Below are 27,236 nucleotides of genomic sequence, written 5' to 3' on the forward strand. Positions count from 1 at the left end.
TATGGGGGTGATGCAAACCACAATAAAGGCTGCATGTTACTGATAATGGCAACCTGGGGAAGCATTTCTACTATTTCCTGTTCCTAAGGCAATTGTAGCAGGACACTTTGAACACTACTTTCCAGTGAATATGTACTGTAGGTCCTACAGCTATGGGGGGTTGATTTGTTTTCTTGGCACAGGAATGCCAAGCATGCTTGTGCATTAGGATTAAGTCTACATCATATAAAGATTATTAATTTAACACTGCCTTTTAACACACACCGTAGGCTCAATTTTTCCTATTAGCAATAGGCTATTATGCAACATCAATAATGCATATAGAAAAACAGTATTGTTTGCATTTATTCGTAACGAATTATTAAATATATAATTCACATTTCCTCAAAACCCTTTGTTTCACCATCATGAACTCATTTTTCCAAGAATCAATCTGTATGCTATTCTCAGCATAGGCTATACTCAGTTGTAATAACCTGGTAGTCATGAACTTCTATGTAATACTGTATCAAGAACAGAACGAACTTTTTTAAGCAGTTAATATGGTAGAAGTAGAGTTCCATTACTCATCTCCTCCCGTCAGTGTCAAATCGATGATCATTTCAGACACTTCCGTGCAGAGGTGGCGGAAATACGTCAGTTGTTCAGGGTATTGGGATTTACTCTAGACTACAAACGAAAATGCAATGAAGAGCGAAGTGGGGAGTGGGCTTTAAATCTAACGTGTCTCTTTAACACCATTTACCCAACGATTTACTCAAACTCAACGGGACATTCGAACCAAGGAACCAATCATATCAACTAAGGAACCACTGAAAGAAGAATTCGAGGCTGGATCTATTATGAAGACCGAACCAGGATAAAGGCGAATCGTTTTCTGGCTGAGGTTTGGTCACTTTGGCGTGAAGATTGACAAGCTTTAAACAAATAGCCTGCGCATGGATGGTTTTATCTGTCAATGGATGGACAATTATTCACTTCACGGAATTGATTGCGTTGTGCGGATTATTAATGTGGGATCTCGTTTGCATTTCAAAGCCCATAAGTAACAATCAATCGGGCAATCAACATTAAAAAGAGGAGTTATTTGGGCTATTTATATTTTAATTGGATTAATTGGATCCCTCTAGCCAAGCACAACCGTTTTGGGGGGAGGCTATGGCAGTGGATTGACCATGGATTGGGCGGTGATGGAAGTAGAAGAACCGTCGGACATGATACAGCGTCATAGCTTTGTCTGGCAGCTCGCGCTGTAGCAGCCAGACAACAATTGTAACAAAGTTGCAGAACAAGTCAATATTATTGTGAGTCTTGGTGATGCCATTAGAAGGGCAGCCGCTGTTCGCATTCTAATCGAAACCATCCTTCGAAAATGTTCTTGTCTGTTTTTGTTATTGTTGGATAGATGATTCTCTCAGATCGTTGTCTGAATTGTTTATTTGATTTGTAAAACAAAGCCAGGGCTCTTCTGCGCACTGTTACTTTCCATGGACATAGAACACATTTCGCACTGTCTTGTGGTATTCGCCTCGTCTCTGAGTTATAAAATGGACGGGGAAATAAAGCGCAGCCGGAGGTCCAGATCTCAACGAGACCGCGTGCGGAGAAGGGATGCGATTGACAGGAATGATCAAAACCGGAGTCCATCATCTGGCACCGACCGGGGGCAAAGTCCGTTCAGAAAAAAGGCCCTGTGTAATTATGGGAAAATGACCAACTTGCATTATGTCCGACCCCCGCGTCCCTCTCGGAGAAAGAGACGGGGGTCAGTGTCTCAGGAGGAAGACATTATTGATGGCTTTGCCATTGCCAGCTTTATCAATCTGGAATCTTTAGAGGTAAGAACGTAGGGCTATGTGTGTGTGTGTGTGTATGTATATATATTGACACATGTTTGTTTATTTGGACATGATTCATAAGTAAATAAGTCTCTTAAATCACCATGTGTGGGCCTCATGGATCATGGTCTCTGACAGGGTCATGTGCAGTTTACCCAGTTGTCTCCATTGTGAGTTAGTTTGCAAATCTTGTGTAAAGATGAATAATAACCATTGTAACAATGTGTTGACTATTTACACTGTAATTGCCTACCTGCCTATGTAACAAGGTTTTAGGGACCTTGGATATTGCTGTAAACATACTGGTTTGCAGGGTCAATATGCTGTGAGGGTGACAGCTGATTATATGCTGTTAGGTTACTGTTGATTTATCCCAACATCAACCATTATGATGCTATGAGATGTCACTCAGTCCATGTGTTTCTATAAATCAGACTCACTTTCATTTCAGCAGATGTGTTTCTGGAATACAGATAATTATGGGTGCACACTAGCTGGTTTGGTCAATGTCATGATAATTGCTAGTCTTTTTCAGAGAAAAACTGGTCGATTTTGAATATGTTCTGATTTGCTGGTTGTACACACATGGAAAATCAAAAAACTCTAGGCCTACGCTTGACCCATTATAAAGAAAGCTGCTCTCTTGCTCTTAAACGCTCCCAGGTGCAGTATTCATCAGCTGGTTTTAGTTTTAGTGTGCCCCCTCCTGCCTCACGGCATGTCCACACACAGGGACATGTGTTTTGAAAATAGATGCAAAAGAAGCAATAATAAAAGCATCAGAGGCTTCTATGTTCAAGCAAACCAAGTGTGTGGAATGATTGAAAATGACCTTTTCTCTCAGTGCTTTCCGCCAGATGGTGACTACCAGTAAACATGATTAATGGTAGTTATGTGACACTATGTAAAAGACAAACTGGCAGTAAAAAGCCAGAGCTGACTCAAAGTGAATGGTGCATATGTACCAGACAGAAGACTCATTCTCATTATGATACTGTCTGAATCCTGTTATGACATTCACATTCTAGAAAGAGAAACCTATTGTTATACCAAATGTCACGGGCGAAAAACAAAACATAACACAATTACAATCAACTCTCATTGATGGTGATGATGGTCATTATCTATTATCGTCAACCCTTGCTTCTCGGAGTTGTAAACTCAAGGATTTGCTTTGCTACGTGACTACACTAGAGCGTGCCAGTAGAGGAAATGAATGTAGAAAGAATGGAGTTTGGTATAGATGCCGGAAATTAGGTCTGAGGTTAAAGCAAGTTTAGGTCTTATACATTTTGTTTTATGAGATAATATCAGTCAGTTAATAGTACCTTTATGAATTATGAAGGCTTTATGTGCTCTATGTGCTTGTTCCTCTGTGTCCAAATCACTAAACACTTAAAATGGTCCAAACACACACGCACAGTCGTGAAGAAGGCGCGACAGTGTTTATTCTCCCTCAGGAGGTTGAAAAGGTTTGGCATGGGCCCTCAAATCCTGAAAAGGTTCTACAGCTGTACCACTGAGAGCATATTGACTGGTTGCATCACTGCTTGGTATGGCAATAGCACCGCCCTTGATCGCATGGCGCTACAGAGGGTTGTGCGGACAGCCCAGTACATCACTGGGACCGAGCCCCCTGCCATCCAGGACGTCTATATCAGGCGGTGTGAAAAGAAGACCCAAAAATCATCAAAGACCCCAACCACCCAAGCCATAGACTATTTTCTGTGCTGCGCACAGCAAGAAGTACCGGTGCATCAAGTCTGACACCAACCAGCTCTTGAACACCTTCTAACCCCAAGCAATACGACTGATAAATAGCGAACAAAATAGCTACACGGACCGAGTTTACCTTGCATCTCTATTGACCTTTTATTTCAGTATTTGCACTGTTGCCTAGCCCCCTTATCCCTATACATATCTACCTATAAAACAACCTCATTCATTTCCCTGTGGTGGCAAACGAGCCATGGCAGAGTTAGTGCGTACAAACAGATGCCATCGCTATTACACTCACACTGTAGTGTAGTCACTGTAGCCATGATGGACCAGCTTACCGTACATGAATCACTGTAGAAACAGCTGCTGCATACAGCTGTTGCATATTGCCAACATGATTCCCACAACATTCTGGATGAGGATGACTGTAGACTTATGACTCCAGCTCAAAATGACCCTGACCTGGATTGTAATAGAGGAGGCTTACATAATTGTATAATGATTGTTGCAGTGAGCGAGTGCTGTAACCTAGACGGTGTAACCCACCAGCGAGGGATTCTTGGATGTGCTGGCCCACTGTATGTTTGCTTGACTTCATTAGCTCTGTAACCAGCGTGTCTGGCTTGTCATTAGTCTAGCTTTATGTATGAATGGGTGACGCCTGCAGCAGCTCTACCCTTTAAACTGTGAAACGTTTCTTTGTCACACAGTCTGTTCCCTTTAATAAGGCATGCTTCTCTTCTCTAGCTCTGCTAATAGAGCGACTCTCTCCCCACTCTCCCACTTTTATGATGATTGAGCTTCTAGGATTCCACCAGATAGAATTTCATTAATACTAAATCTAGGATTAGTCATTTATAGTGTGAGCTGTCAGACTGTTACAAGTTTTTAATATCCTACTGCATTAAAGCCCCACGTAGACATTTTGACACCCTATTTGCGTAAATAGAATGATATGTTTGATGTTCTCTCGGAGTCCATCCTTCCGGTCAGGTGTGTACTTTACTGTACACCCCAGAGTTGATGTCCTCTAAGTAGCTGTTTGATAAGCACTACCAGTGTGTCAAAGGCTAAAGGTTCATTTAATAGGCTGCAACAGGTGAGAAACACAGTCACAGAGCATTCTACGCCCATAGCTCTAAGTTAATAAAACAAAAAATGTTTGTCTGTTTTGCTGTATTCAAGATTACGACTAAACTTGTACAGGCAGTGGCACAGTGGTCTAAATTTCTCACGAAGCATATCATTGAAATATTACAGCTGTTGATAGGTAAGTGCTTCTTTATGACAGCCAGGGCCCTGCTGCATAGTTAATGTGTGCCAGCCTCCCAGTCCTCTGGCCCAGCTCTTCAGGCAGTCAAGAGGGGGAAAGGCTGCTGCTCCACAGCTCCTTGTCTCTTTGTGGTGTTTGTCTGTCTGTTTGGATAACACTCTTTAAAAGCTTGTGTGGACAAGATTGAGGAAGTGATTAGCTTTCAGGGGCCCTACAAGGATTTTAGGTGTCACTTGTCTGTGTATGTGAACGTGTTCACTTGGAGCTGATAATAGGCTGTGCTTTTGCTTTCATCCCTTTTTTCAAGTAGAATCAATGTTCAATGTTCTAGTTCTAGGAACACTGAAATGACCTCTCCATGGCCGTATTCAGTGTGCCTGAATGTGCACTCATTGACCCTCTATGTTATCTGGCCTGCCATCCCCCTAGTCTCCACAACAGCTAGCCTCTTATGTCCAAGGATTACCTTCTCCTCTCTTAAGCATGGTGGTAGCACAATGACTTCATTCAGCCAGCTAATGCTGAACGTTTCATGTTTTACCCCTGTTCGCTGCAGTTCCACATAATGGGAAAAGTCACAGTTGTAAAAGTGAATGCGTGCGCGTGTGTAAGACAGAAAACAGGCTGGCTCGGACTCAGACTCTTCCTGCCATAAAACCTCTCTCCTAGCCTTTGTTCTGCTGCTTGTCCGCTTCTGCTGTAAATAAACCACCAGTCGCCCTAAACAGCCTGGAAATGACATGGAACACCATAATGTCTGTCTGTTGCAGTGTGCTGACAGACAGAGAGGCAGCATGTTTTATTTTGAAAGTGAATATGTAGAACAGGGCTGGCCCCAGGCATATCTTTTTTATATATATAAAAAATAGGAACTCAATCGGGGTCTCAACTTACTGTTGAGTTTAAGAATAGTTTACACCAAGTGTCAGTCACTGACAGTCACTCAATTAGACATGTCAACTACCAATGTTTGATTCAGCTAAACTTATAGTAATCATGGCCGAATACCAACCCTGGTACATAGCGCACGTGCCCAGGGGCCCTGACCTCCCGGGAGCCCCCATTGTTTTTGTTAGTCATTCTCACTCAGATATTATATTAACATGGTAGAAGTCATGGCAAACTTTGTAGAATTGTTTGTTATATATTGCTACATTTTCTCTCCGCCTCATGTCAAAATGTGTAGAATTGACAAAAACTTCCATTAAAAAAACTGCAGCATTTTCTCTATGCCCCAAGGCACAATATGTAGAAGTGCAGGAAATTAGCTTTAAAACTGCAAAATGTCTCTCCACCAAATGGCAAAATGAGTCGAATTGTATGAAATTTGTTATACAATTTTTACATTTTCTCTCCACCCCATGGCAAAATGTGTAGAATTGCAGGAAATGAACTTAAACATTTTCGCACCGCCGTCAAAAGGGAGGCCACTAAAATGTTTTGCCGCGAGGTGGGGGGCTTCCGAACCAAATCTCACTTAGGGTCCCCAAAAAGCTAGGTCCGGCCCTGATGTCGACTGTGCTGCTACTTACTGCATGACCTCAATCCACTGGATAAATAATGACTGTTGGCCCCATTTTGTGGATAGATACTATTTAGCCCTGATAAGTAGGGCTATCTGCTGAATATGGTACAGTTCCAAATGTAGTTTAGTTCCAATTCAGGGGCAGTGCAAACAACACTCTTTTGTTTTACACTGTTTTTCTATCTCTGTCCCTCTGTTTTTGGCCTCCCCTTTGTGTCTGTTGGATGTTGAGCTCTACTGCTTTGTAGTTAGGTTAGGGTTCCACTACAATGCCCATAGCTGAGGAGATTATCCCAGTATAATGTCTGGAGGCCACTGTGAATAGGCTCTCTGAGGAAAAGGCCTGATTAGTTACTGATGGTGTGTAATCTAATTGTCTTAGTACCTGGCAGGCGAGGAGAGCAGAGGCATTAATCAAGCTACTATATACAGCTGTCAAGGTTAGCACAGTCATGTTTTATTACATATCGTTTTCACCCAAATATACACTGAGTGTACAAAACATTAGGAACATCTTCCTAATATTGAGTTTCGCCCCTTTTGCCCTAAGAGCAGCCTCAGTTTGTCGGGGCATGGACTGCAAGGTGTCAAAAGCGTTCTACAGGAAGGTTGGCACATGTTGACTCCAATGCATCCCACATTTGTGTCAAGTTGGATGTCCTTTGGGTGATGGACCCTTCTTAATACACACGGGGAAAACCCTGCACCTACTACTATGCCCCGTTCAAAGGCACTGTCTTACCCACTCACCCTCTGAATGGCACACATACACAATCCATGTCTCAGTTGTCTCAAGACTGAAAAGTCCTTCTTTAACCCGTCTCCTCCCCTTCATCTACACTGATTGAAGTGGATTTGTGACATCAATAGGGATCATAGCTTTCACCTGGATTCACCTGGTCAATCTACATTATGTCATGGAAAGAGTTGTTCCTAATGTTTTGTACACTCTGTGTCTGTTGTTGCCCAGATTTACCCTCTACCACAGTAGCATGTGATAAGTACTTTGAGGTAAGATATGAAAATACATTTTCCTCAATAATCTTGTCTGAAGAGTGAGTGTAACGAGGCTCTCAAGAATTCCTGATGTTATGTCGTTGCCTAGATCAGCTTTTGTCAGCTGAACATCTAGTCAAGCTTCTGATCATAATCACTTGTCAGACTGTCTCCATCTCATTTTCCTGGGCTGCCAGTGCAAATAACATATTGAGCTGATGAACAGTAAGTCAGACAGGATTCTGATGACGAATGATATTGACCGATTTAGGGTACCTCACTCTTATGAATGGCAACATCAGTCTATAAAATCAGTGAGTGTCCTTGAATGGGTCTATACTGGGATGAAGAGTTGTAGATGTGCTGTACTACACAGAGAAAGAGAAGCTCCACGATGAAATCACTAATCGCTTCACACAGGTATGTAGGGAATTTCTTCCTCTGAGAATGGAACACAGCAGCTGTCCAGGGACTGTAGATAGTCTAGATACTGTGTTATGTGGACAGACTGTACTGCAGTGTTTACAAATGAATCTAGGTAATAATAAACTGGATCCATTTCAGCCCCCTCGTCTTTATCATTACTGTAGGTTGAGACAAGAAAAGTGACATTTATGTTCTATTACAATTTCATAATGTTTATATTTTTGGCCACCAGTAGTACCTCCTTTAAATATGTTTGACATTTATGTGACAAAGTACACATTTAGACTTGTACGGCAGAGCCATGGCAGTGTGAATTTATTCATGACTTAAGTCCATTACTGGTAAATAGATTGCCCGACTCCCATAATTCAGTGGCAGGACCTGCTGTGACCTCAGGCTGTTGGACAGGCAGAACCTGTCGTGGGAATAGAGTGCTACGTGTCTAATTACCTCTACCACTTATTTGTGTGACACACACATTGTGGGAAATGACACGCCAACTCCATTTCAGCATTCAAATAATCCAGTCATTATGAACCTATTGTATCTGCAACCTCTCTACAGAAGTCAGGGCCATTTAAAGTGAATCATGTACCAGAAGATGGTGGCCTATAGTTGCTTGTGATCGAACAGTTCAGAATGACAGAAAGAGGTCTAGCTGGGAATGGATGGAGTGCTTGATCTATGGATAGGCTGTTTGCAGTATTATCTCTGTTGTGGTCAGGAGGATAAAGACATAAATAATCATGCATATCAATTCAGATTATCTACAGCCATGACTATCTCCTCATGCCTCTATAGGATTTACGCTGTTTAACAGCTAAGCAGCACCTGTGTTATCTGTTGACCTGTAGCTTTACACACAGCTTAGGAATCCATCATGTACAGTATCTAATGGAGCAATGCCCATGAACATCAGATCTGCTGGGTCCACATTCATACACTGTAGTGCTTTAATACATGAACATAGGAATGAATATATTTCACTATAACAGATCTATTACTCTAATACCAATTTGTAAGTCGCTCTGGATAAGAGCGTCTGCTAAATGACTTAAATGTAAATGTAAAGGCATGTTAGCCGATGCTATTAACTTTATACAATTGACTCTCTGACTCTCTGTTGTACCCCTGCATGTGTTGCACCTTTGCAGAGCAGTTAATGGAGGCTGAAGCAGCACTTATTGTGCCATTAGCTGATTGTATGCCCTTTGCACTGTCTTCCCGCAGACACAAATTGGATTTGAATAGCTTAACATCCCCCCTTGTTTCTCTGGCCTCTTGTATGTCATGTCCTTTGTGAAACATTTGCAGACCATACCCAGGGCATGTTCAGAGAGCTCATATGTAACGTCTGACTGAAGAGGCTGTGGAACATGAGCTGTTAATAGCTTGATTCTCATGAACTCTGTTAATTGAGGATAGACTGTGTTATAACATGCTTGTTACTGCTATATTCACTGGAGGCTTCATAGATGGTGAGAGGGAATGGATGGAGGTACAGCTGTGATAGTGGAACTTGATGAGAGCCTTCCATCCACTGAATCCTTTGTAAGCCACTGGACTTTACCTGGGATTTTGATCCAGTGTTCTTTCTCAAAGCCATTCACACCCCAAACCCTAACCTGGATTTAGCTGGATTCACCCTATTGTATTCAGTGTAGCTGGCAAAACGTATCTACCCCAGATTATTTTCACCCACACTCTCTCATCCTCCCCTTGTTTGGTATTTGTTTTTTGGATATTTCTCTCTCCCTCCTTTCTCCCCCTATCCCCCTGCCTCTCCACAGATGTGTACGCCTGATGCTAATTCAGAGTCAAGCTAACAGGGATTGTTTTTTATCAGAGTCTTGGTGGCAGTCCAGGGAGCTGGAGAAACAGAATAAGACATCATTTACCTCACGCCGCTAGTCTTTCAGCAGAATGAATATTAATATCACTATGGCAATGGTTCTGGAGATTAGCTCAAGGTAGGGCTTTAAACTTGTACCATTAGATCAGTTGTTTTCTTGGATAGCTGAAGCTGCAGGCAGGGGGGACGCTCAGCGGGGAATGCTCACAGTTCACACTTGATGATTAGTTCGTTTCCATTGAACAATAATACCTAAAAAGCCACCAGCGTAGGGGTTAATTTTAGGGGTTAATTTATTGCATTGCTCCATTCAAAAACATTTTTTATTTTCTTTAACCTTTAACCAGGTAGGCAAGTTGAGAACAAGTTGTCATTTACAACTGTGACCTGGCAAAGATAAAGCAAAGCAATGCGACACAAACAACAACACAGAGTTACTCATGGAATAAACAAACATACAGTCAATAACACAATAGAAAAGTATATATACAGTGTGTGCAAATGAGGTAAGATAAGGGAGGTAAGGCAATAAATAGGCCATTGTGGCAAAAATAATTACAATGTATCAATTAAACACTGGAGTGATAGATATGCAGAAGATGAATGTGCAAGTAGAGATACTGGGGTGCAAAGGAGCAAAAAAATAAACAACAGTATGGGGATGAGGTAGTTGGATGGGCTATTTACAGATGGGCTATGTACAGGTGCAGTGATCTGTGAGCTGCTCTGACAGCTTGTGCTTAAAGTTAGTGAGGGAGATATGAGTCTCCAGCTTCAGTGATTTTTGCAATTAGTTCCAGTCATTTGCAGCAGAGAACTGGAAGGAGAGGCGGCCAAAGGAGGAATTGGCTTTGGGGGTGACCAGTGAAATATTCCTGCTGGAGGGTGTGCTACGGGTGGGTGCTGCTATGGTAACTATTGAGCTGAGATAAGGCGGGGCTTTACCTAGCAAAGACTTATAGATGACCTGGAGCCAGTGGGTTTGGTGACAAATATGAAGCGAGGGCCAGCCATACAGGTCGCAGTGGTGGGTAGAATATGGGGTTTTGGTGACAAAACGGATGGCACGGTGATAGACTGCATCCAATTTGCTGAGTAGAGTGTTGGAGGCTATTTTGTAAATGACATCGCAGAAATCAAGGATCGGTAGGATAGTCAGTTTTACGAGGGTATGTTAGGGATCATTGTTGAATGATGCTCTGTTGCGAAATAGGAAGCCGATTCTAGATTTAATTTTGGATTGGAGATGCTTAATGTGAGTCTGGAAGGAGAGTTTACAGTCTAGCCAGACACCTAGGTATTTGTAGTTGTCCACATATTCTAAGTCAGAACCGTCCAGAGTAGTGATGCTGGACGGGCGGGCAGGTGCGGGCAGCGATCGGTTGAAGAGCATGCATTTAGTTTTACTTGCATTTAAGAGCAGTTGGAGGCCACGGAAGGAGAGTTGTAATGGCATTGAAGCTCGTCTGGAGGTTTGTTAACACAGTGTACAAAGAAGGGCCAGAAGTATACAGAATGCTGTTGTCTGTGTAGAGGTGGATCAGAGAATCACGCACAGCAAGAGCGACATCATTGATGTATACAGAATAATAGACATTTGTGTCTTAGATTACTTGTAACTGATTTTGTTCGTGTTTATTGCTTGCCTCCACTGTGCTTGATGACATGTGTATCAACACCAATGGTAAACCCCCTGCAGGTCACTGGTGTTATTCCAGGCACGGGGCATTTAGCTCAGACTGCCAGACCCCACATCCACAGCCTGACAATGGGCAGCAGCTGGCCACCCACATTATAGTCTCACAGGCCTGCCTCACAGGATATGAAAGCCTGCTCTCATATACTAGACATAACATAGTAAACATAAATCTGGGACACTTACATTTGGTGTGGTTACATAAGACAGATGGTTACTTAAGGCAAAAAACAAAAGTAGGGTGGTTAGTCGTGGGTGGAGGGGTGGGCGTATAGCACGTACGTCTAGCAACCTAAAGGTTGCGAGTTTGAATTTTATCATTGACAACTTTATCATTTTAGCTAACTTTTCAACTACCTACTACTTTTGAGCTACTTTGCAACTACTTAGCATGCTAGCTAACCCTTCCCCTAACCTTAACCCTTTAACCTAACTCCTAAACTTAACCCTAACCCTAACCCCTAGCCTATCTAACATTAGCCAGCTAGCTACCATTAGCCACCTAGCCACCTACTGTAGCTAGAATTCATTAACATATCATACGTTTCGCAAGTTCGTAACATATAATATGATTTGCAAATACGTAACATATAGTATGTTTTGCGAATCATAATGTATAATACAAATAGTAATTCTTAACATGTCATACAAAATGGGTAATGTAAATCCACAAATTAATACATACCATACAAAACTTAACATATAATACTTAATGGAGTGTCTCGGATTTACGTACAACATAATACAAAATGCTCTGAGACCAGGTTGGATATGACCTCAATACACAGAGCCATGCCCAGAAGCATCATGAGTATGGTTTTATTTCCATTTTTTTGTCTTTAAGATTGGTTTTTATTTCATTCTTAGAGGTTTCAGCAAGGATTCCCTTGCCGCCTTGTCATATTGACTCATTCTAAGCATTATCATCATCCACACCAAGGTCTCTTTCTTTCTGTGCTGTAGATATTAAGCCTCTTTTGTGTTTGTTCTTTCATAGGTGGCTCTGAGGAAGACCTCAAAGAGCCTGAGGTTGCAGGAAGGTAAGGAGAAGTGGGAGAGCCAGATGCTGAAGAAACAAAAGGCTTCTGAAAGGGCTGAGATCCCTGTGAATGTATTCACTGACAATGGAGCTGACTTTGAACATGAGCAGTATGGAGAGAAGGAGCAGGGGAAGGTGAAAAACAACTCAAAGAAGAACAAGCAGGTAGCCTATGGATCTGTGGTATTAACCTTCATTATATTTCGAATGAATATGCTCTACTACAAACCAAAACCTGCCTACCTGGTAATGTGTGTGTCCACATGTGTAAGGGTTTTGCCTAGTGAAGTAATGAGGTCTTACAGTTTGTGTAGCTTAGAGTCTAGGCTTGTTTATTTTGAGTTCTTTCTTTCTTGTTGCAAGTCATCCACTTTCATTCCCACAGTTCTATTTTTCTAATGGTGATCCTGTTTCTATCAGTTGTAAACAAACTGTCTCCATTATTAGGTGTTCATTGTTGGCACCAGCCAGTCAATGAACTCTATCAGGTTAATTCCCGAAGCTTCCCATCCTGGTCTAGTAATTGCCTTGCACAAGCCTGTCTGTTGTGCATGAAGTCAGGAGGGAGCCACACAGGAAACGAGGGCCAATAAAGAGCTATGATGAGATAAGGTGCTTTGTGAAGAGCTTCCTCCTCAGCCCAGGATGTGTCTGTGTTTGTAAGAGAGCACACCAGGTACACACACACTTAGGCTCGCTTCCATATCAGTCTCTGGCCTAGCCAATTCCCCTACCCTTATCTCTGTGTGTAGACCAGATACTACTTGTTGTAAGGTATCGCCTAGATGGCCCCTGGCTTGTGGATGTTTCCTCTACTGAACAGTATGCAAAACAGTATGTTGGATAGTAGCCTCCTTTGCAATAGAGGAGAGATCTATGAGCATGTTTGTTTCAAAGAGTCCTTTGTTCCTTGAATTGATTGTTTATCTAAGCACATTGTAAGTAGATGGAATCTACTTTACGAAATGCATGAAACCTCCGCACACTTAATTCAATCAAGAGCAGTTCAATTGTGTCATTGAAGAAACCTCTAAAGTGTTCTCTACAAAGTAGAGGGACTTAACATTTACATTTACATTTAAGTCATTTAGCAGACGCTCTTATCCAGAGCGACTTACAAATTGGTGAATTCACCTTCTGACATCCAGTGGAACAGCCACTTTACAATAGTGCATCTAAATCATTAAGGGGGGGGTGAGAAGGATTACTTATCCTATCCTAGGTATTCCTTGAAGAGGTGGGGTTTCAGGTGTCTCCGGAAGCTGGTGATTGACTCCGCTGTCCTGGCGTCGTGAGGGAGTTTGTTCCACCATTGGGGGGCCAGAGCAGCGAACAGTTTTGACTGGGCTGAGCGGGATAACATCATCTCTTCTGTTTCACCTCATCACCAGAAAGATAGTGTATTTTACTGCAGCTCATTGCACATTGACACCGCACACTGGCTGTGTCAAATCAAGTCAGGACTTTTGCTGAAGGATGCTAGTTTGACATGTTCGCAGCCACTGTGAAACATCATCCATGCTATTTAATTAAATTGGTTTCACACGAACACCCACACACAGAAATAGACAGTGTCCTGGGCTGGACTGTCAAAGCAGGGAAGTGTAGCAGCCAGCAGAACACTACAGGAACGGGCTGAATGCTACAGTAGCAGTAGCTTTAAACCAGGGCTGCCCAACCCTCTTCCTGGAGATCTACCGTCCTGTGGGTTTCCAGTCCAACCCTAATTTAAACACCTGGTTCTACTTATTAGCTTCTCAACAAGACCTTAACTAACTGAATCAGATATTCTAAATTAGGGTTGGACTGAAAACCTACAGGACAGTAGATCTCCAGGAAGAGGGTTGGGCAGCCCTGCTTTAAACCATCAAACCTCAGATCAATACCACATTATTATACTGTTCCTGTGTCATCATCACCACGTGCTAAGCTTTCAGTCAATATCATTTCTGTCTTGTTTTGTCCAGAAACAATTTGTTCTTTCCTGAATCAATGTTTGAAAATGCATTATGCTTCATGGATCTGTCATTTAAGGTTTCCATTGCAACACAATTGAGTGTGTGTGTGTGTGTGTGTGTGTGTGTGTGTGTGTGTGTGTGTGTGTGTGTGTGTGTGTGTGTGTGTGTGTGTGTGTGTGTGTGTGTGTGTGTGTGTGTGTGTGTGTGTGTGTGTGTGTGTGTGTGTGTGTGTGTGTGTGTGCGTGCATTTGTGTGTGTGTGTGTTTATGTGTGCGTGCGCCCATTTATGCATGCGCTGTGTACCTGCACCCATGTTGCCGTCGGCTCTCAGATGGGCCAGAGCATGGCTTGTTTTAAATCAGCAGTTAATGTCTGGGCATGGAAATGGATGTCCTCACTGACGTGTAATCACTCACTGATGTCTGTAATACGATAGTGCCCTCTGGTGGTCCAGATTCTCTTCTGGGTTGATAAATGTACTGTCGAACAATTCAATGTAATATAGATAACCATGGACTCAAAGAACGGAAGATCATTAGTCTATCATGTCCCTCAGGTGAAGGGGCTTCTAGGAAGGCAAGACAGAGCTGAAGTCACCAAAACACAGGGCACACATCAGAGAAGCAACTCCAAAGGACACCATAGTGAGGTATGAGCAGTGTTGTCTGGATAAAGAGATGTTTGTGTGCAACAACATCCTATTGAGTGATTACAGAAGGCCTTTATCAGAATCTATCCTAAGCCCTTGCTCATTAACATTATCCTTCCTTTCCACAGAGTTCATTCTCTGGTCGGGGATATTCGGTGAGTGACTTCAATTCTTTCTGACAGAATTAATGTCCAGGATCTGCCTATAGTCATTCTCAGAGTATGAGGGCAAAACCGGGTCAGTGATTATCTTTACCATTTTGAGAACAAGAACAGTCTGTGACAAAATGTTCTCAGATGCTAACAGGCTGATATTTAGTAATGTAGCTAAACAGGTGTCATGTCAACATGGATTAGTGATTTGTGGATCTGAGTAACCTTCACATGTTGACAGTGAGCAGGGCTTGAGTCATTAGGGGAGTGAGGCAGAGAGACACGTGTTGTCAGTGGTTTCAGTATAAATTGACTGGCTGATACAGTAGCTCACAGTTGTGCTGCTGTGTCGTCTGGCATGATGAATCCCTTAGAGCAGACAGATCAGTACACACAGCAGTTAAACACATGTCTGTCACTACGAGGTAACAGACATGATGTATAATAACATCCTCTCTCTCTCTCTTGATTTGTAAACAGACTGTTTTTGTGATATTACTACTCGACATAACCACAGCTTTTAGTCCTAATATAACCAGGATTATTAGTTGATCTCAATGGATCTCAATGTTTCTTTATGCATTATTTGTAAATACAGCACATATTTATCAAGATTTCATTGATCATACTAAATTAAATGATTGGAGTCAAGTTTCTTAATCCACAATCTTGTTTTCATGGAATAGGATATTGTAATGAAAGCTTAGTTAATGAAGATAAATACTGCTATGGAAGCTTACTGTAAACACCCATCAGTCACTCTTATGACTACTGCCTCGAGTCTCACGGTATCCTCTGCTGTTCTCTCCCTGCCAATAGAGTAGGAGTAAACACGGCAGTGTCACTCAAAACACAGGTCATGACCTTGAATCAAGGTCTCCTTATAATCTCTAGACAAATAATAACACTTTTTGTTCCTATGGGTAATATTGATATGACTGTGGAGGCAGATAGCAGAAATGCGAATAACTCACTTCCAGTTTGAGTGTTTGATTGATGAAGGTGTTGATACATTCTCATGAATTAATGCAGTGTTTTACATCCTTTCTCTCGCAGTGTGACAGTGAGAGTGACATCGATGACAAGGCAAGATAAACATTCTCACTTTTCACAACTGTTATCACTGATAATAAGGTATCAGTGCTCTACTATGCTGTCATTCATGTGTAACAGCTTCTGTTCCTCTCCTCACCCCAACCTGGGCTTCAACCAGAAATCCTCTGCACATCGACAACAGTAGCCCTGAAGCATCGTTACCTATCACTCCACAAAAGCCGCGTCCCTTGTAGAGCAATGGAAACAACTACTTCAAGGTCTCAGAGCGAGCGACGTCACCGATTGAAACGCTACTAGCGCGCACCGCTTACTAGCTAGCCATTTCACACCTGTTACACATGTATTCCCTTCTGCGCTGTCAGCTGGTCAGGCTTTATTGTACTGAGAGGAAGGGGGAGTCAGGTCTTGTGATGGGAGTCAGGTCTTTTGGCTGTCCTTTTTATTTACACCAGGGCAGTGTGAACAGTGTGTGTGATGTCTTTAGTGTTTTATTACAGGTTTGTGAGTGTTAGGTTCAGTCTGTGTGTCCCGAGGACATTATACTAATTTAAACTTGTTATAAATATCTATATGTTAATAATACCAGCACTCTTGGATTTCATTATTGGATTTGATCTAAGGAATTTGCGGAAGTTAACTTGATTACACTGTGAACATCATTAGGCCTTTTTACGAAGGTCAAGATGTTCTGATAATAACAACTAGTCTCTGTTATTTCCTCCATATGATCTATTTACTTTGTCAGCAACCTCAAATTAAATCTGGAGGCTCCAAAACTGAAATTGGACTCATGACAGAGGTCGTATGAACCAGATTCCAGTATTGTGGCATTCTGCTGGTTGTTAATCAACTGAGGGATTCCAGGAATAGCTGTAAATAAAGGCCTTTACATTTGCAACACCAAAGGAACCTCATGATGGTTTACCACAGTTGAATTTCAGCTGAGTTCAGATATCAACAATTTGATGTAGCAATTGAGTCTGCTCAGTTTGATTCATCTTTATTTGATGCCATTAGTCTATAATCAGGTGGGGTTTTTTTACCTTTATTTAACTAGGCAAGTCAGTTAAGAACAAATTCTTATTTTCAATGACAGCCTAGGAACAGTGGGTTAACTGCCTGTTCAGGGGCAGAATGACAGATTTGTACCTTGTCAGCTCGGGGATTTGAACTTGCAACCTTCCGGTTACTAGTCCAACACTCTAACCACTAGGCTACCCTGCCGCGTCTGTATGACTTTGTAAAGAACATAAAGTGTAAAGATGAGAAATAAACAGAACATCATAAATATTATATATTTATTTAAATGAAAATGGCTGATTAGTCTAGTTTGTGTGCGGGTGTCTGCGTGTGTGCGCGTATGTGTGTGTGTCCTTTGCTGCCTGTTATTAGAATCTGGCCAATATTCAGCAATTCAATCAGAAACATATGGTTGGTAATGTAATTTATTGATTGGAATAAGATACTCAGTCACTTAATTTGTCTTATCCACTTTCTAATTAGTTTTTCACAAGGTAAATGTCATAGACATTTTTGTACATTTCTAGTGAGGGATCTTACAGGGAAGATATGACTGATTACATGAATTACCTCTTAATATGTAATTTATGTTGAGATGCTTTTTATTATCCTGACAATACTTGCATTGAGCTGTCATGTAATACATTAAATTATTTAAGAATGGTTTCGATTGAATCTCATTCAGTTTCATTTCGAAACTTTCCCTCATGTCATTGGACTGGGTTCACCGAGATTTATGTCTCACCTTTTGTCCCTCTGATCTCATTTACATTCATTGGGAACTTGAACACACCCCCTTGAGTGACGAAGTGCACATTGAGTCTGGGAGTGGAACAAGAGCCAGTATACAGAACAGTCCTGTTGATAGAGTGCTGATAAAGATGGAAAAGCAACCACTTTTCTGGGCAGTTCCACTACCGGCACCTTCAGAATCCTAATTTAGCCTCTAGCTAGGCTAACATATTTGTTATTTCCTTTCTTTTCTCATTCTAACTCAGGTTTCAGGGATTGTGTCTGATAAACTCTTCACGCTAAGGAAAACTACTGGTAAGAATATTTCCTCTGGATTCTGGGGTATTCAGCGTGTATGCTTTTGACTCTCTGTCCTCGTTTAGCTGTTGCTATTTACAGAATAGATATGTGTCTCTCTTAGTGACAAGATTTTGACATGCTTTTTATGGCATTCCATTTCTGTTCACTCGATTAAGGGAATACTCCTCTTTAAAGCCACACAGCGGTCCAGTTGTTGGCAAAGTGTTATGGCCTTTGTCATTTTAGGATCCTCACACACTTGCTCTTAATTACACAATGTGGGTATAATGTTACTCTACCCTGTGGAAAGTCTCTGCTCTAGAGGGATTTATTATATTTAAAGTAAAACCGAATAATGATGCAATGTTTTGTCAGATATATTTGTGCAACTGAGTTGAGTGATTTGAAATAGTTGATAAATGTTTTCTACAAAACATTTTAGCTATGAATTGGATTGAACCTCTACTCCCAATGGCTTAGATGCTTTGTTGGGGCTAGGAACGGGTTAGTCACACTTCATGCTCAATGAGACTATTGGCTCAAGCAAATTTGTAATCTACTGCAATGTTCCCTATTATCATCCTTACCATCGCCATCAATTCCATATTGTGATCTAACTATAGCTGAAATTCACAAGAGGTTGGTGGCACCTTAATTGGGGAGAACGGGATACGGTAATGACTGGAATTGTGGAATGGTATCAAATACATCAAACACATGGTTTCTAGGTGTTTGATGCCATTCCATTTTCTCCGTTCCGGCCATTATTATGAGCCTCCCCTCTGCAGCCTCCTGTGCTGAAATTCAACAATGAAATACAATTTTCACCCAAAAGAATGGTGCTGAAAGCAACATCACTGAATGATATTGTTCCCATTCAGCAATCTTTACCTGACTGAGGTGTTTGGCCGTATAGGGGCAGCTTGATAGATTGTGTTCCCTTCAAAACCCACGATTTCTCAAACTAAAACTCATTTGGCCTGTAAAAGGCAAGAGGAGACGCACATCCAGGGTCAGGCAGCATAAAACCTGCTGTAATCCCACTGGCTGGCTGGCGGTGAGAACCTTTCAGAGCTGAGCTAGGGGTTTAATATGTCTTGTGTGAACGTGATTAGGAGCTCCCCATTTAACTCTCACTACCTCCAAGCTGCTTGTGGTGGGCTTTAGAGAGGGCATTTGTTGTTTGCTTTGGAGGTCTCTTCAGTCTCCCAATAAGCCGTCTGGAGTTCACCCTATTGAACGTTATGATTACAAATAATGGTAAACACACCACTAGTCTCTCCCCAGGGCCCTCAGCTCTTGTCAGAGCTCAAAGACTGCAGGGAATAGAGACTAAGGTTGTGTTTGGTGCTGGGAAAATAGGCCGTTTGTTGAATTTAATGATCATTTTCTGGCAGTGAATGGAAGATCTATTGGTGCGACTAACAAATTGTAAGCACTTTGTAGTATGAACATGCTAATTTTTCCAAGACACACTGGCTGTTACGAAGCTGCTCGTTGTTGCCTCATTGTTGTTTCTAGATGTAGGCCTAGTACAGCAGAGATTAGAAGCTATTCACCACTCTGACTGAAGGTTGTTTCAGCTAAGTATGGACACATCAATGTCAGTATTTATCTGAAGTGGGAAAGAACATTAAATGACTAAGTTTTGTCAAACTGTGGTTGATAGCCTATGTTCTCTGGTTGCTAATAGACATAGGTGTTGACCAGAGGGATGAAGCGAAGGTGTGCAGCTCTGCCAGAGTGTCAGGTCTACAACGCAGCCAAGAGCAGAGCAGCGACACGCCCCTCGAATTGCCCGCTGCCAGCCCCGCCCCTGGCGCTCTGCCTGATGCCAGCCCTGTCCCTGCAGCCCCTCTCACCACCACCCCACCTCCTGCTGTGTGTGTGAAGAAGGAGAGGACGTCCCCTCACAACCCGACCATGCCAACTCTGCCAGGGCAAGGCCTATCCCAGGTCAAGAGAGAACCATTGTCACATCACCAGGGTCATCCCCTGTACATTGGTCTCCACAACAGGTAGGACATGGCATTGACCAAACTTGTTCAAACCATTTAATAATACTATATCCTAGAGGAGGTTGATATTTATTTACAACTTTTCCTTCCTCCTCTCCACAGCAGCAAAGAGGGGTCCCACAAGCGAACCATCCCCCCATCCCCCCACTTCGGGCGCCATTCTTCTCCCTTGCCAGCCCTCCCTCTGTCCATCTCAGAGCTGTCCGCACCCCACTTCTTCCTGCCAGGTCACGGGCATCGCCACCCTGCCATGTTCACTAGTCCTGCGGGATTAGCAACCAGCGGTATTGTAGGACGGTCCACTCGTGCAGGCTGCTCAGGTAAGAGGCATGAACAGTAAATGAGATTTAATGTACAACAGGTGTAGGTTGTGAGAAAGGGTGAGAAAAGACCAGTAGTCATCATAGAGTATGACCTTTAACCTCGCCTCTCTCCCCCCACAACAGAGCACGACCTGCTTCGCCAGGAACTGAACAACCATTTCCTGGCACAGACTGCAGTTAGAGGGGCAGGCTCTGAGCCACCTCTACTGAGGGCAGAATTCCACCAGCACACACACCAGCACCAACATCAGCACCAACACCAGCTCACCTTTTCACCCTACCCCAACGGGTTGCCTCCTCCACCAGGCATCGTCTCTACACCCCTAAATATGGGTCGCACAGCTGCCCTAAATGTAAGTCCAGCACATGGCCATTACAAACCTCTTCATATGAGTTCATGTTATTATCAAATCCCACATTCATTGTAAAGGACATTTTAGGTCACCCAGAAACCAGAGTTTACAGAGTGCTTTGTTTTTGCTGTTCTCCAAACTCATCTTCTTAATAGTGTAGCCTCAGGCTCAGCATCTGCCTCCTGTACTCTGGGGAAAACCCTGTGTGTGTGTTAGTTTCACATCTCAAATATCACACAGAAATATCAGATACAGTCCCCAAGAGATACATTTTTGCTTTCAGATCCATTTACACTCCACTAAAACATTTTTACACCCACCAGGGAACATTTTGAAATATTTCAGCATAGAAAAAAAAATATGTATGATCCCTGAAATGGTTGGCTGTTCCACTGGCAGTTGGTAAAGGCAGTGTAAATGGATCTCATGGCTGTTTTGACACACCAAAGCCCTGCTGTCAGGACAAATGACTGTGCCGCAGCAGAAGGAATGAGGTCATTAGTGCTTTTGATCGTGGGTAATTGCTCATGGATGCTTGTGCCGGCCTTGGCAGGGCTTCAGTTAAGGCTTAAGCAGCTGAGATATGGAAACTCTGAACATAGCCATCTGAAGTGTGTACATGCATCTGTTAAACAGTCAATGAGCTGAGATGAATGCACCGTGCTGTGCAGTCGTTGGCATGCATAGCTTCCTGGCACTTTGTGTAATGTGAGGTGTAGAACAGGACGGCCATGGTTAATGTTTTCTATTTTTTATAATAATTTGTAGCATTTTTACATTTGTTTCTTCTTTGTGTATGCTTATATTATTGTCTAATATTGTTCATATTACTGACGTGTTCTCACAAAATTGTCTTTCAGTTGGAAAAGTACTCAGCAAAACTGGAAAACCCTTACCTAAGACATCAACATGTAAGTTAAAGTACTGTTTTCAGAAAGTTGCAATATGTTCCTTTGGATTACCATCAAAGGCATTATTCTGTATCATATTATGGTTCTCAAAGAAATGAAGTTATATGCCATTTACTCACAGATCTACTCTGGGCGTACAAAGTGTTTGTTTAATCTTTTGTTTCCCCTGACGTTCCACTTCATTCATTCTCATCTTAACCTGTGTGTGGTCTTGCCCAGTTCTACCCCTCCTACCCCCCAGTGATGCCAGGCATGCCAGCCCTGCACCCCCACTCAGGCCCCCCAGGACCTTTCAGCTCTCTGCAAGGAGCCTTCCAGCCTAAGGTCCATACCACATCACTCCCTCTGTCTGTGTGTCTGTCTGACTGTCTGTCTGTCTCCTTTATGGCCTTGTGTTAACCACATAATAATCTAATCATGTGACTTACCATCCCTCCCTAGTCTATGGATGTAGTGACACGGCCAGAAGTCCCTCTACTACCAAAGGACCCACGGGTAGGCCTCTTCTCTATCCATTAAGTTATGAATAAAACACTGTAGTAAAGGTTCAGATATTAACCCTATGTTCTCCCTCTGTTCACAGATAGCTGATCCATTCAGATCATCAGCTAGGGTAAGAATATGCCATTCGCTGTCATTCTGTAAGCTTGTCGACAGAATTATAGCCCTTGGGTTTAAGACTAATCAAATGATTGTCCTTCTATTCTTGCAGAAGGCTGGCAAATGGTGTCTAATGCATGGCCAGATTGCATGGCAGATTCATCACCACCAGCAGAGAATGAAGGTGCACAAGATGCATTCATTAATTTACAAAATGCATTAATTATTTTCCAAAACCGGTAATCAGTGAAGTAATGCTTTCTGTGTCCTCCCATCTCAGCAACCCCTTCACCTCTCAATCTCTATTAAGCTTTTAATCCCTCTCTCTGTCCATCACTCTCCTCCCCACTTTATCTATCTATCTATCTTTAGCAGAACATGCACTTTGATCCACATCAGCTGAATATGAGCAGGGTGAAGCTGGACCTGTTTAGTCGGCCAGCCGCACCAGGTCTTCCTCCTGGACTATCCTATGGCCATGACATGGCCCGACCTTTCCTGTCCTCCTCAGGTTAGCCAGCCTACTCCATGTCCTATTCATTACATTATGATGATATTGTACGGTTATGGTTATATTGTACAGTTATGGTGATATTGTACAGTTAAGGTGATATTGTACGGTTATGATGCTATTGTACAGTTATGGTGATATTGTACAGTTATGATGCTATTGTACGGTTATGGTGATATTGTACGGTTATGATATTGTAGAATTATGATGATATTGTAGTTATGGTGATATTGTACGGTTATGATGATATTGTACAGTTATGGTTATATTGTACGGTTATGATGCTATTGTACGGTTATGATATTGTACAATTATGGTGATATTGTACAGTGATGATGACATTGTTGCGGTCATGGGAACAACGGCTTTTATTGGTTCCTTAGCTCCTTTATGTCGCTGTATGCCCATGTTAGTGTGGTTGATTCGCTCACTACTGTACCTTCTCCCTCTACAGGTCATTTGTCTGCATCACCATTCAATGCCCCCACGCATCACGGCCACTATCAACATGCTAGCCACCTTACTGGTAAGAGCCATAGGCTGCTGGTGCAATGTGAAAATAATGAACCCAGAGACTCTGTCGTAACCGGTTGCGACTGGGAGGTCCACGGAGGCGACGCACAATTGGCCTAGCGTTGTCGGGGTTAGGGAGGGCTTGGCCGGTAGGGATATCCTTGTCTCATCGCGCACCAGCGACTCCTGTGGGGGGCCGGGCGCAGTGCGCGCCAAACGAGGTTGCCAGGTGCACTGTGTTTACTCCGACACATTGGTGCGGCTGGCTTCCGGGTTGGATGCGCGCTGTGTTAAGAAGCAGTGCGACTTGGTTGGGTTGTGTATCGGAGGATGTATGACCTTCAACCTTGGTCTCTCCCGAGCCCGTACAGGAGTTGTAGCGATGAGACAAGATAGTAGCTACTAAACAATTGGATACCACGGAATTGGGGAGAAAAAGGTGTAAACATTATTATTTTTTAAATAAATAATGATGTATAAAGTACAAGACAACAGCCATTAAGAGGTGCTCCTCTTGTGATGCTCCTCAGATCCATTTGATCGAGCTAGTCACTATGGAAACCTTGGACAACTGGCAACTAATGCATTTGGTGGTCTGGGTGCCCCATCTCTTGGTAGGTTTTCGCTCTCAGATAGTTAATGCAACCTACTGTTTCAACTCAATTGGTGAACTGATTGATTTTATTGAAATTACATAAATCTTCTAGGCCGAGGCAGCCCGTTTGGTGACAGGCAGGGCCATGGGTTGCCAGGTTTTGTCAGCCACCCTCAGGAAGCCTGGAACCGCCTGCAACGAATGCCCCCCTCCTTCCCCACGCCTCCAGCACAGTCCAGGCCTACTGATGTGGCCCGTAAGCTCACAGTCCAGAGCAGTGAGAGGGAAAGGGAAGCTAAGAAAAGGGATCACTCTGCTACCAAGGAGGAGTCCGAGAGAGACGGGTCAGTGACAGCCCTAGCGCAGAGATGGCATTTCCCAATCTGAAAGGCCTTCAAAAGTTGTGATTTTATATTTTGAAACAGCATCTAACATTCAAAGAATTGCCTATTTTTCCAACCACATAGAGGCAAGATATCATATTTCCCAGCTGTTAACCTTCCCACCTCTGTCCTCTCCATAGAAATTCTCTGGAAAGAAGCCATCAATCCACCCACACATCCTCAGGCTTTCAGATTAGTAATCTGATTGGCAGCAGCAGCCCAGAAAGGAAGAGGAGTAGCCCAGATCAGGGTCGTCGTCAGGCTGAGAGGGACGGCACCTCGCTGGGGAGAGTCCAGGTGAAGCAAAGCTCCTCTCCAGTGCTGGAGGTGCAGGATAGGGGATCCTCAAACCCTTATAACACAGTGAAGAATCACCAATCCAGCGAGAGCACACAAACCCTGAAGGGACCTTTAAACATAAAGCAGGAACACAGAGATGAGCCAGAGGTTATGGCTGGGCCACTAGAAATGACCCTCTTACTCCCACCAGGCCACTCTCAGGCTCCACACCCCTTATCAAGGCACAGCCACTTCCCCATCACAGGCATGCTTCAGAGCAGCCATCTACCTCACTCTCTACCACTCTCCATGAGCCCCATGCACCCAGTGAGCAGCCTCAGTGCAATGGAGCGAGCCCGTGTCCAGCCCTTCATGGGGGTCAGTCCACTAGCCACAGGTCGAGACCACCGTGTGCCCCTTCACTTCTCGGGCCCCTGGGATCCACTACGAGACACCTACAGAGGTCTGTACCTGCAGAGCCAGCAGGTACATACGACCTATGACCCTGAGAGAGGCCACAGACAGCGGGAGCAACACCCCCACCCACAGCCGCAGCAGCACCTACAGGACAGTCATCGACAGGCAGAGGAGAGGGCCAGGTTGCACCAGCTCCAGGGGTCTCCCATGGAGGGCCACCTAGCACACACACCCACCTTTACGTCCTCCCTGGGTGGGGTGATGTACCCCAGGCTCAGCCCCTCAGCTCCACACAGTGGCCATCTGAACAGGACTCCTCCCACTGCTACTCTCAGTGCCCCACCTCCTCTGGTGACCACCTCCACCACATCCCCTGGCATACCTTCCACTCCTCGAAAGACCACACCCACCAGTGCCCCACCCTCTGGGGACCCAACCCCATCCTGCAATCCTAAAGAGGTGGAGGCACAGTAGCATGGAAGTCTCTCAGATATAAGAGACCAGACTCAACTTGACGACTTTATGTAAAAATAGTATATTGTAGATTATATGTTAATAAATAACAAGTTTAAGTAGTGAGTGCATAGAAACGGTTGAATAAGTATTGTTGGATAATGTTATTTGATAGTAATATATGAGTATTTTGTAAGATTTATATTCCCTCTCTGTATACAGAAATAGATTTTATGAATTTGTACATTTGTGTAATTAATGCATTACCTTTGTTTCATACACATTTATTACACATTATTTATCAGTAGGTAAAACTGACAAAATATGTTCTCCTCTTGATTGATAGTTTTTAGGTTAATGTAACTATGTTTCTTACCTGAAAATGACTTTCACTTTGTGGAAATATTCACATAACCTGTCATTTGTTTCTATAAAGAATGTCTATTTAAACAAAAATGGAATTACTTGGCAATTCATTGTCTTATTTTCACTTGCATTTGCAGTACTCCTTAAATGATCATAATTGTTCTATTTTTTGTATTATAGTATAATTTATCATAGCATGGGCTTGTATGTACATTGGGGTCCGAATTTATTGACACCCTTGATAAAGATGACTGTATAAAATAAATATGAATTGATATTTCGGTATGGAGTGCTTTTCTGCTTATGCATTCTAATTTCTACGCCAAACCCACCAATGGTGTGCGTGGCCAAACTGCTCCATTTTCATGTCATCTGACCAAAGCACGGGTTCCAATCCAAGTGCCAATGCTGTTTAGCAAACTCCGGGCATTTACATTTGTTGGACAGCATGAAAATAGAGCTCTTTGGCCACGCACTCCAGTGGAGCCGAAATGAGAATGCATGAACAGAAAAGAACCCCATACCTACTGCAAAACATAGTGGTGGATCTTTAATTTTATGGGGCATTTTTGCTTCCACTGTCCTGGGGTCGTTGTTAAGGTCAACTGCATCATAAACTTTACCCAGTACCAGGACAATTTAGCCAAAAACATGGTTGCCTCTGCCAGGAGGCTGAAACTTGGCACAAGTAGACGGCCATCTCAATCTCCAGACTTGAAACACATTGAAAATCTGTAGTTTTAATTAAGGCCAGGCACCACAGACAAAAATTTTACTTCCATCTATCAATTTTCATATTTTGGGATGTTTTGCAACCTTAACTTCCATACTTTCATAGAATTTACAAATAAATCGGACAATAATGTATATAAATAACTCCGTCAACACCTACCATAAATGTCGTTCTTGATAGCATGTTTTATGTAGAACTTCAACCGCTATTTTCAAAACTTTCCATGTTGAATCATATACAGTGGGGCAAAAAAGTATTTAGTCAGCCACCAATTGTGCAAGTTCTCCCACTTAAAAAGATGAGAGAGGCCTGTAATTTTCATCATAGGTACACTTCAACTATGACAGACAAAATGAGGGAAAGAAATCCAGAAAATCACATTGTAGGATTTTTTATGAATTTATTTGCAAATTATGGTGGAAAATAAGTATTTGGTCACCTACAAACAAGCAAGATTTCTGGCTCTCACAGACCTGTAACTTCTTCTTTAAGAGGCTCCTCTGTCCTCCACTCGTTACCTGTATTAATGGCACCTGTTTGAACTTGTTAT

At 42.8% G+C, this 27,236-nt stretch overlaps 1 protein-coding gene across 4 annotated transcripts; it reads left to right on the forward strand.

Annotated features, from left to right (window-relative positions):
- Positions 1-623: 623 nt before the first annotated feature.
- LOC135548330 (autism susceptibility gene 2 protein-like) lies at positions 624-26,043 on the forward strand. Of its 4 annotated transcripts, none has more exons than XM_064977815.1 (19): positions 624-1,838; positions 12,323-12,529; positions 14,879-14,971; positions 15,100-15,126; positions 16,180-16,209; positions 18,198-18,246; positions 19,925-20,249; positions 20,355-20,569; positions 20,696-20,925; positions 21,786-21,836; positions 22,056-22,160; positions 22,278-22,331; positions 22,420-22,449; positions 22,549-22,620; positions 22,809-22,947; positions 23,402-23,473; positions 23,991-24,074; positions 24,168-24,399; positions 24,579-26,043. In XM_064977815.1, the coding sequence occupies exons 1-19, from the start codon at positions 1,488-1,490 to the stop codon at positions 25,606-25,608; spliced, it is 3,396 nt and encodes a 1,131-aa protein (XP_064833887.1). In that variant the 5' UTR covers positions 624-1,487; the 3' UTR covers positions 25,609-26,043. The 4 variants fall into 4 exon arrangements, with proteins under 4 accessions (XP_064833887.1, XP_064833888.1, XP_064833885.1 ...); XM_064977813.1 differs by having other exon boundaries at positions 625-1,838; positions 20,352-20,569; XM_064977814.1 differs by having other exon boundaries at positions 625-1,838; positions 20,352-20,569; positions 22,812-22,947.
- The last annotated feature ends 1,193 nt before the right edge of the window (positions 26,044-27,236 follow it).

Source organism: Oncorhynchus masou, chromosome 11, assembly GCF_036934945.1.
Source record: "Oncorhynchus masou masou isolate Uvic2021 chromosome 11, UVic_Omas_1.1, whole genome shotgun sequence".
Taxonomy (NCBI): domain Eukaryota; kingdom Metazoa; phylum Chordata; class Actinopteri; order Salmoniformes; family Salmonidae; genus Oncorhynchus; species Oncorhynchus masou.

Bases quoted from the DNA above. Each gene is read 5' to 3' on its own strand.
- LOC135548330 (XM_064977813.1), top strand. From the start codon at position 1,488: ATGGACATAGAACACATTTCGCACTGTCTTGTGGTATTCGCCTCGTCT. The intron at 18,247-19,924 runs GTAAGAATATTT...GGTTGCTAATAG, and splicing joins CACGCTAAGGAAAACTACTG to ACATAGGTGTTGACCAGAGG. The intron at 22,161-22,277 runs GTCCATACCACA...ATCCCTCCCTAG, and splicing joins AAGGAGCCTTCCAGCCTAAG to TCTATGGATGTAGTGACACG.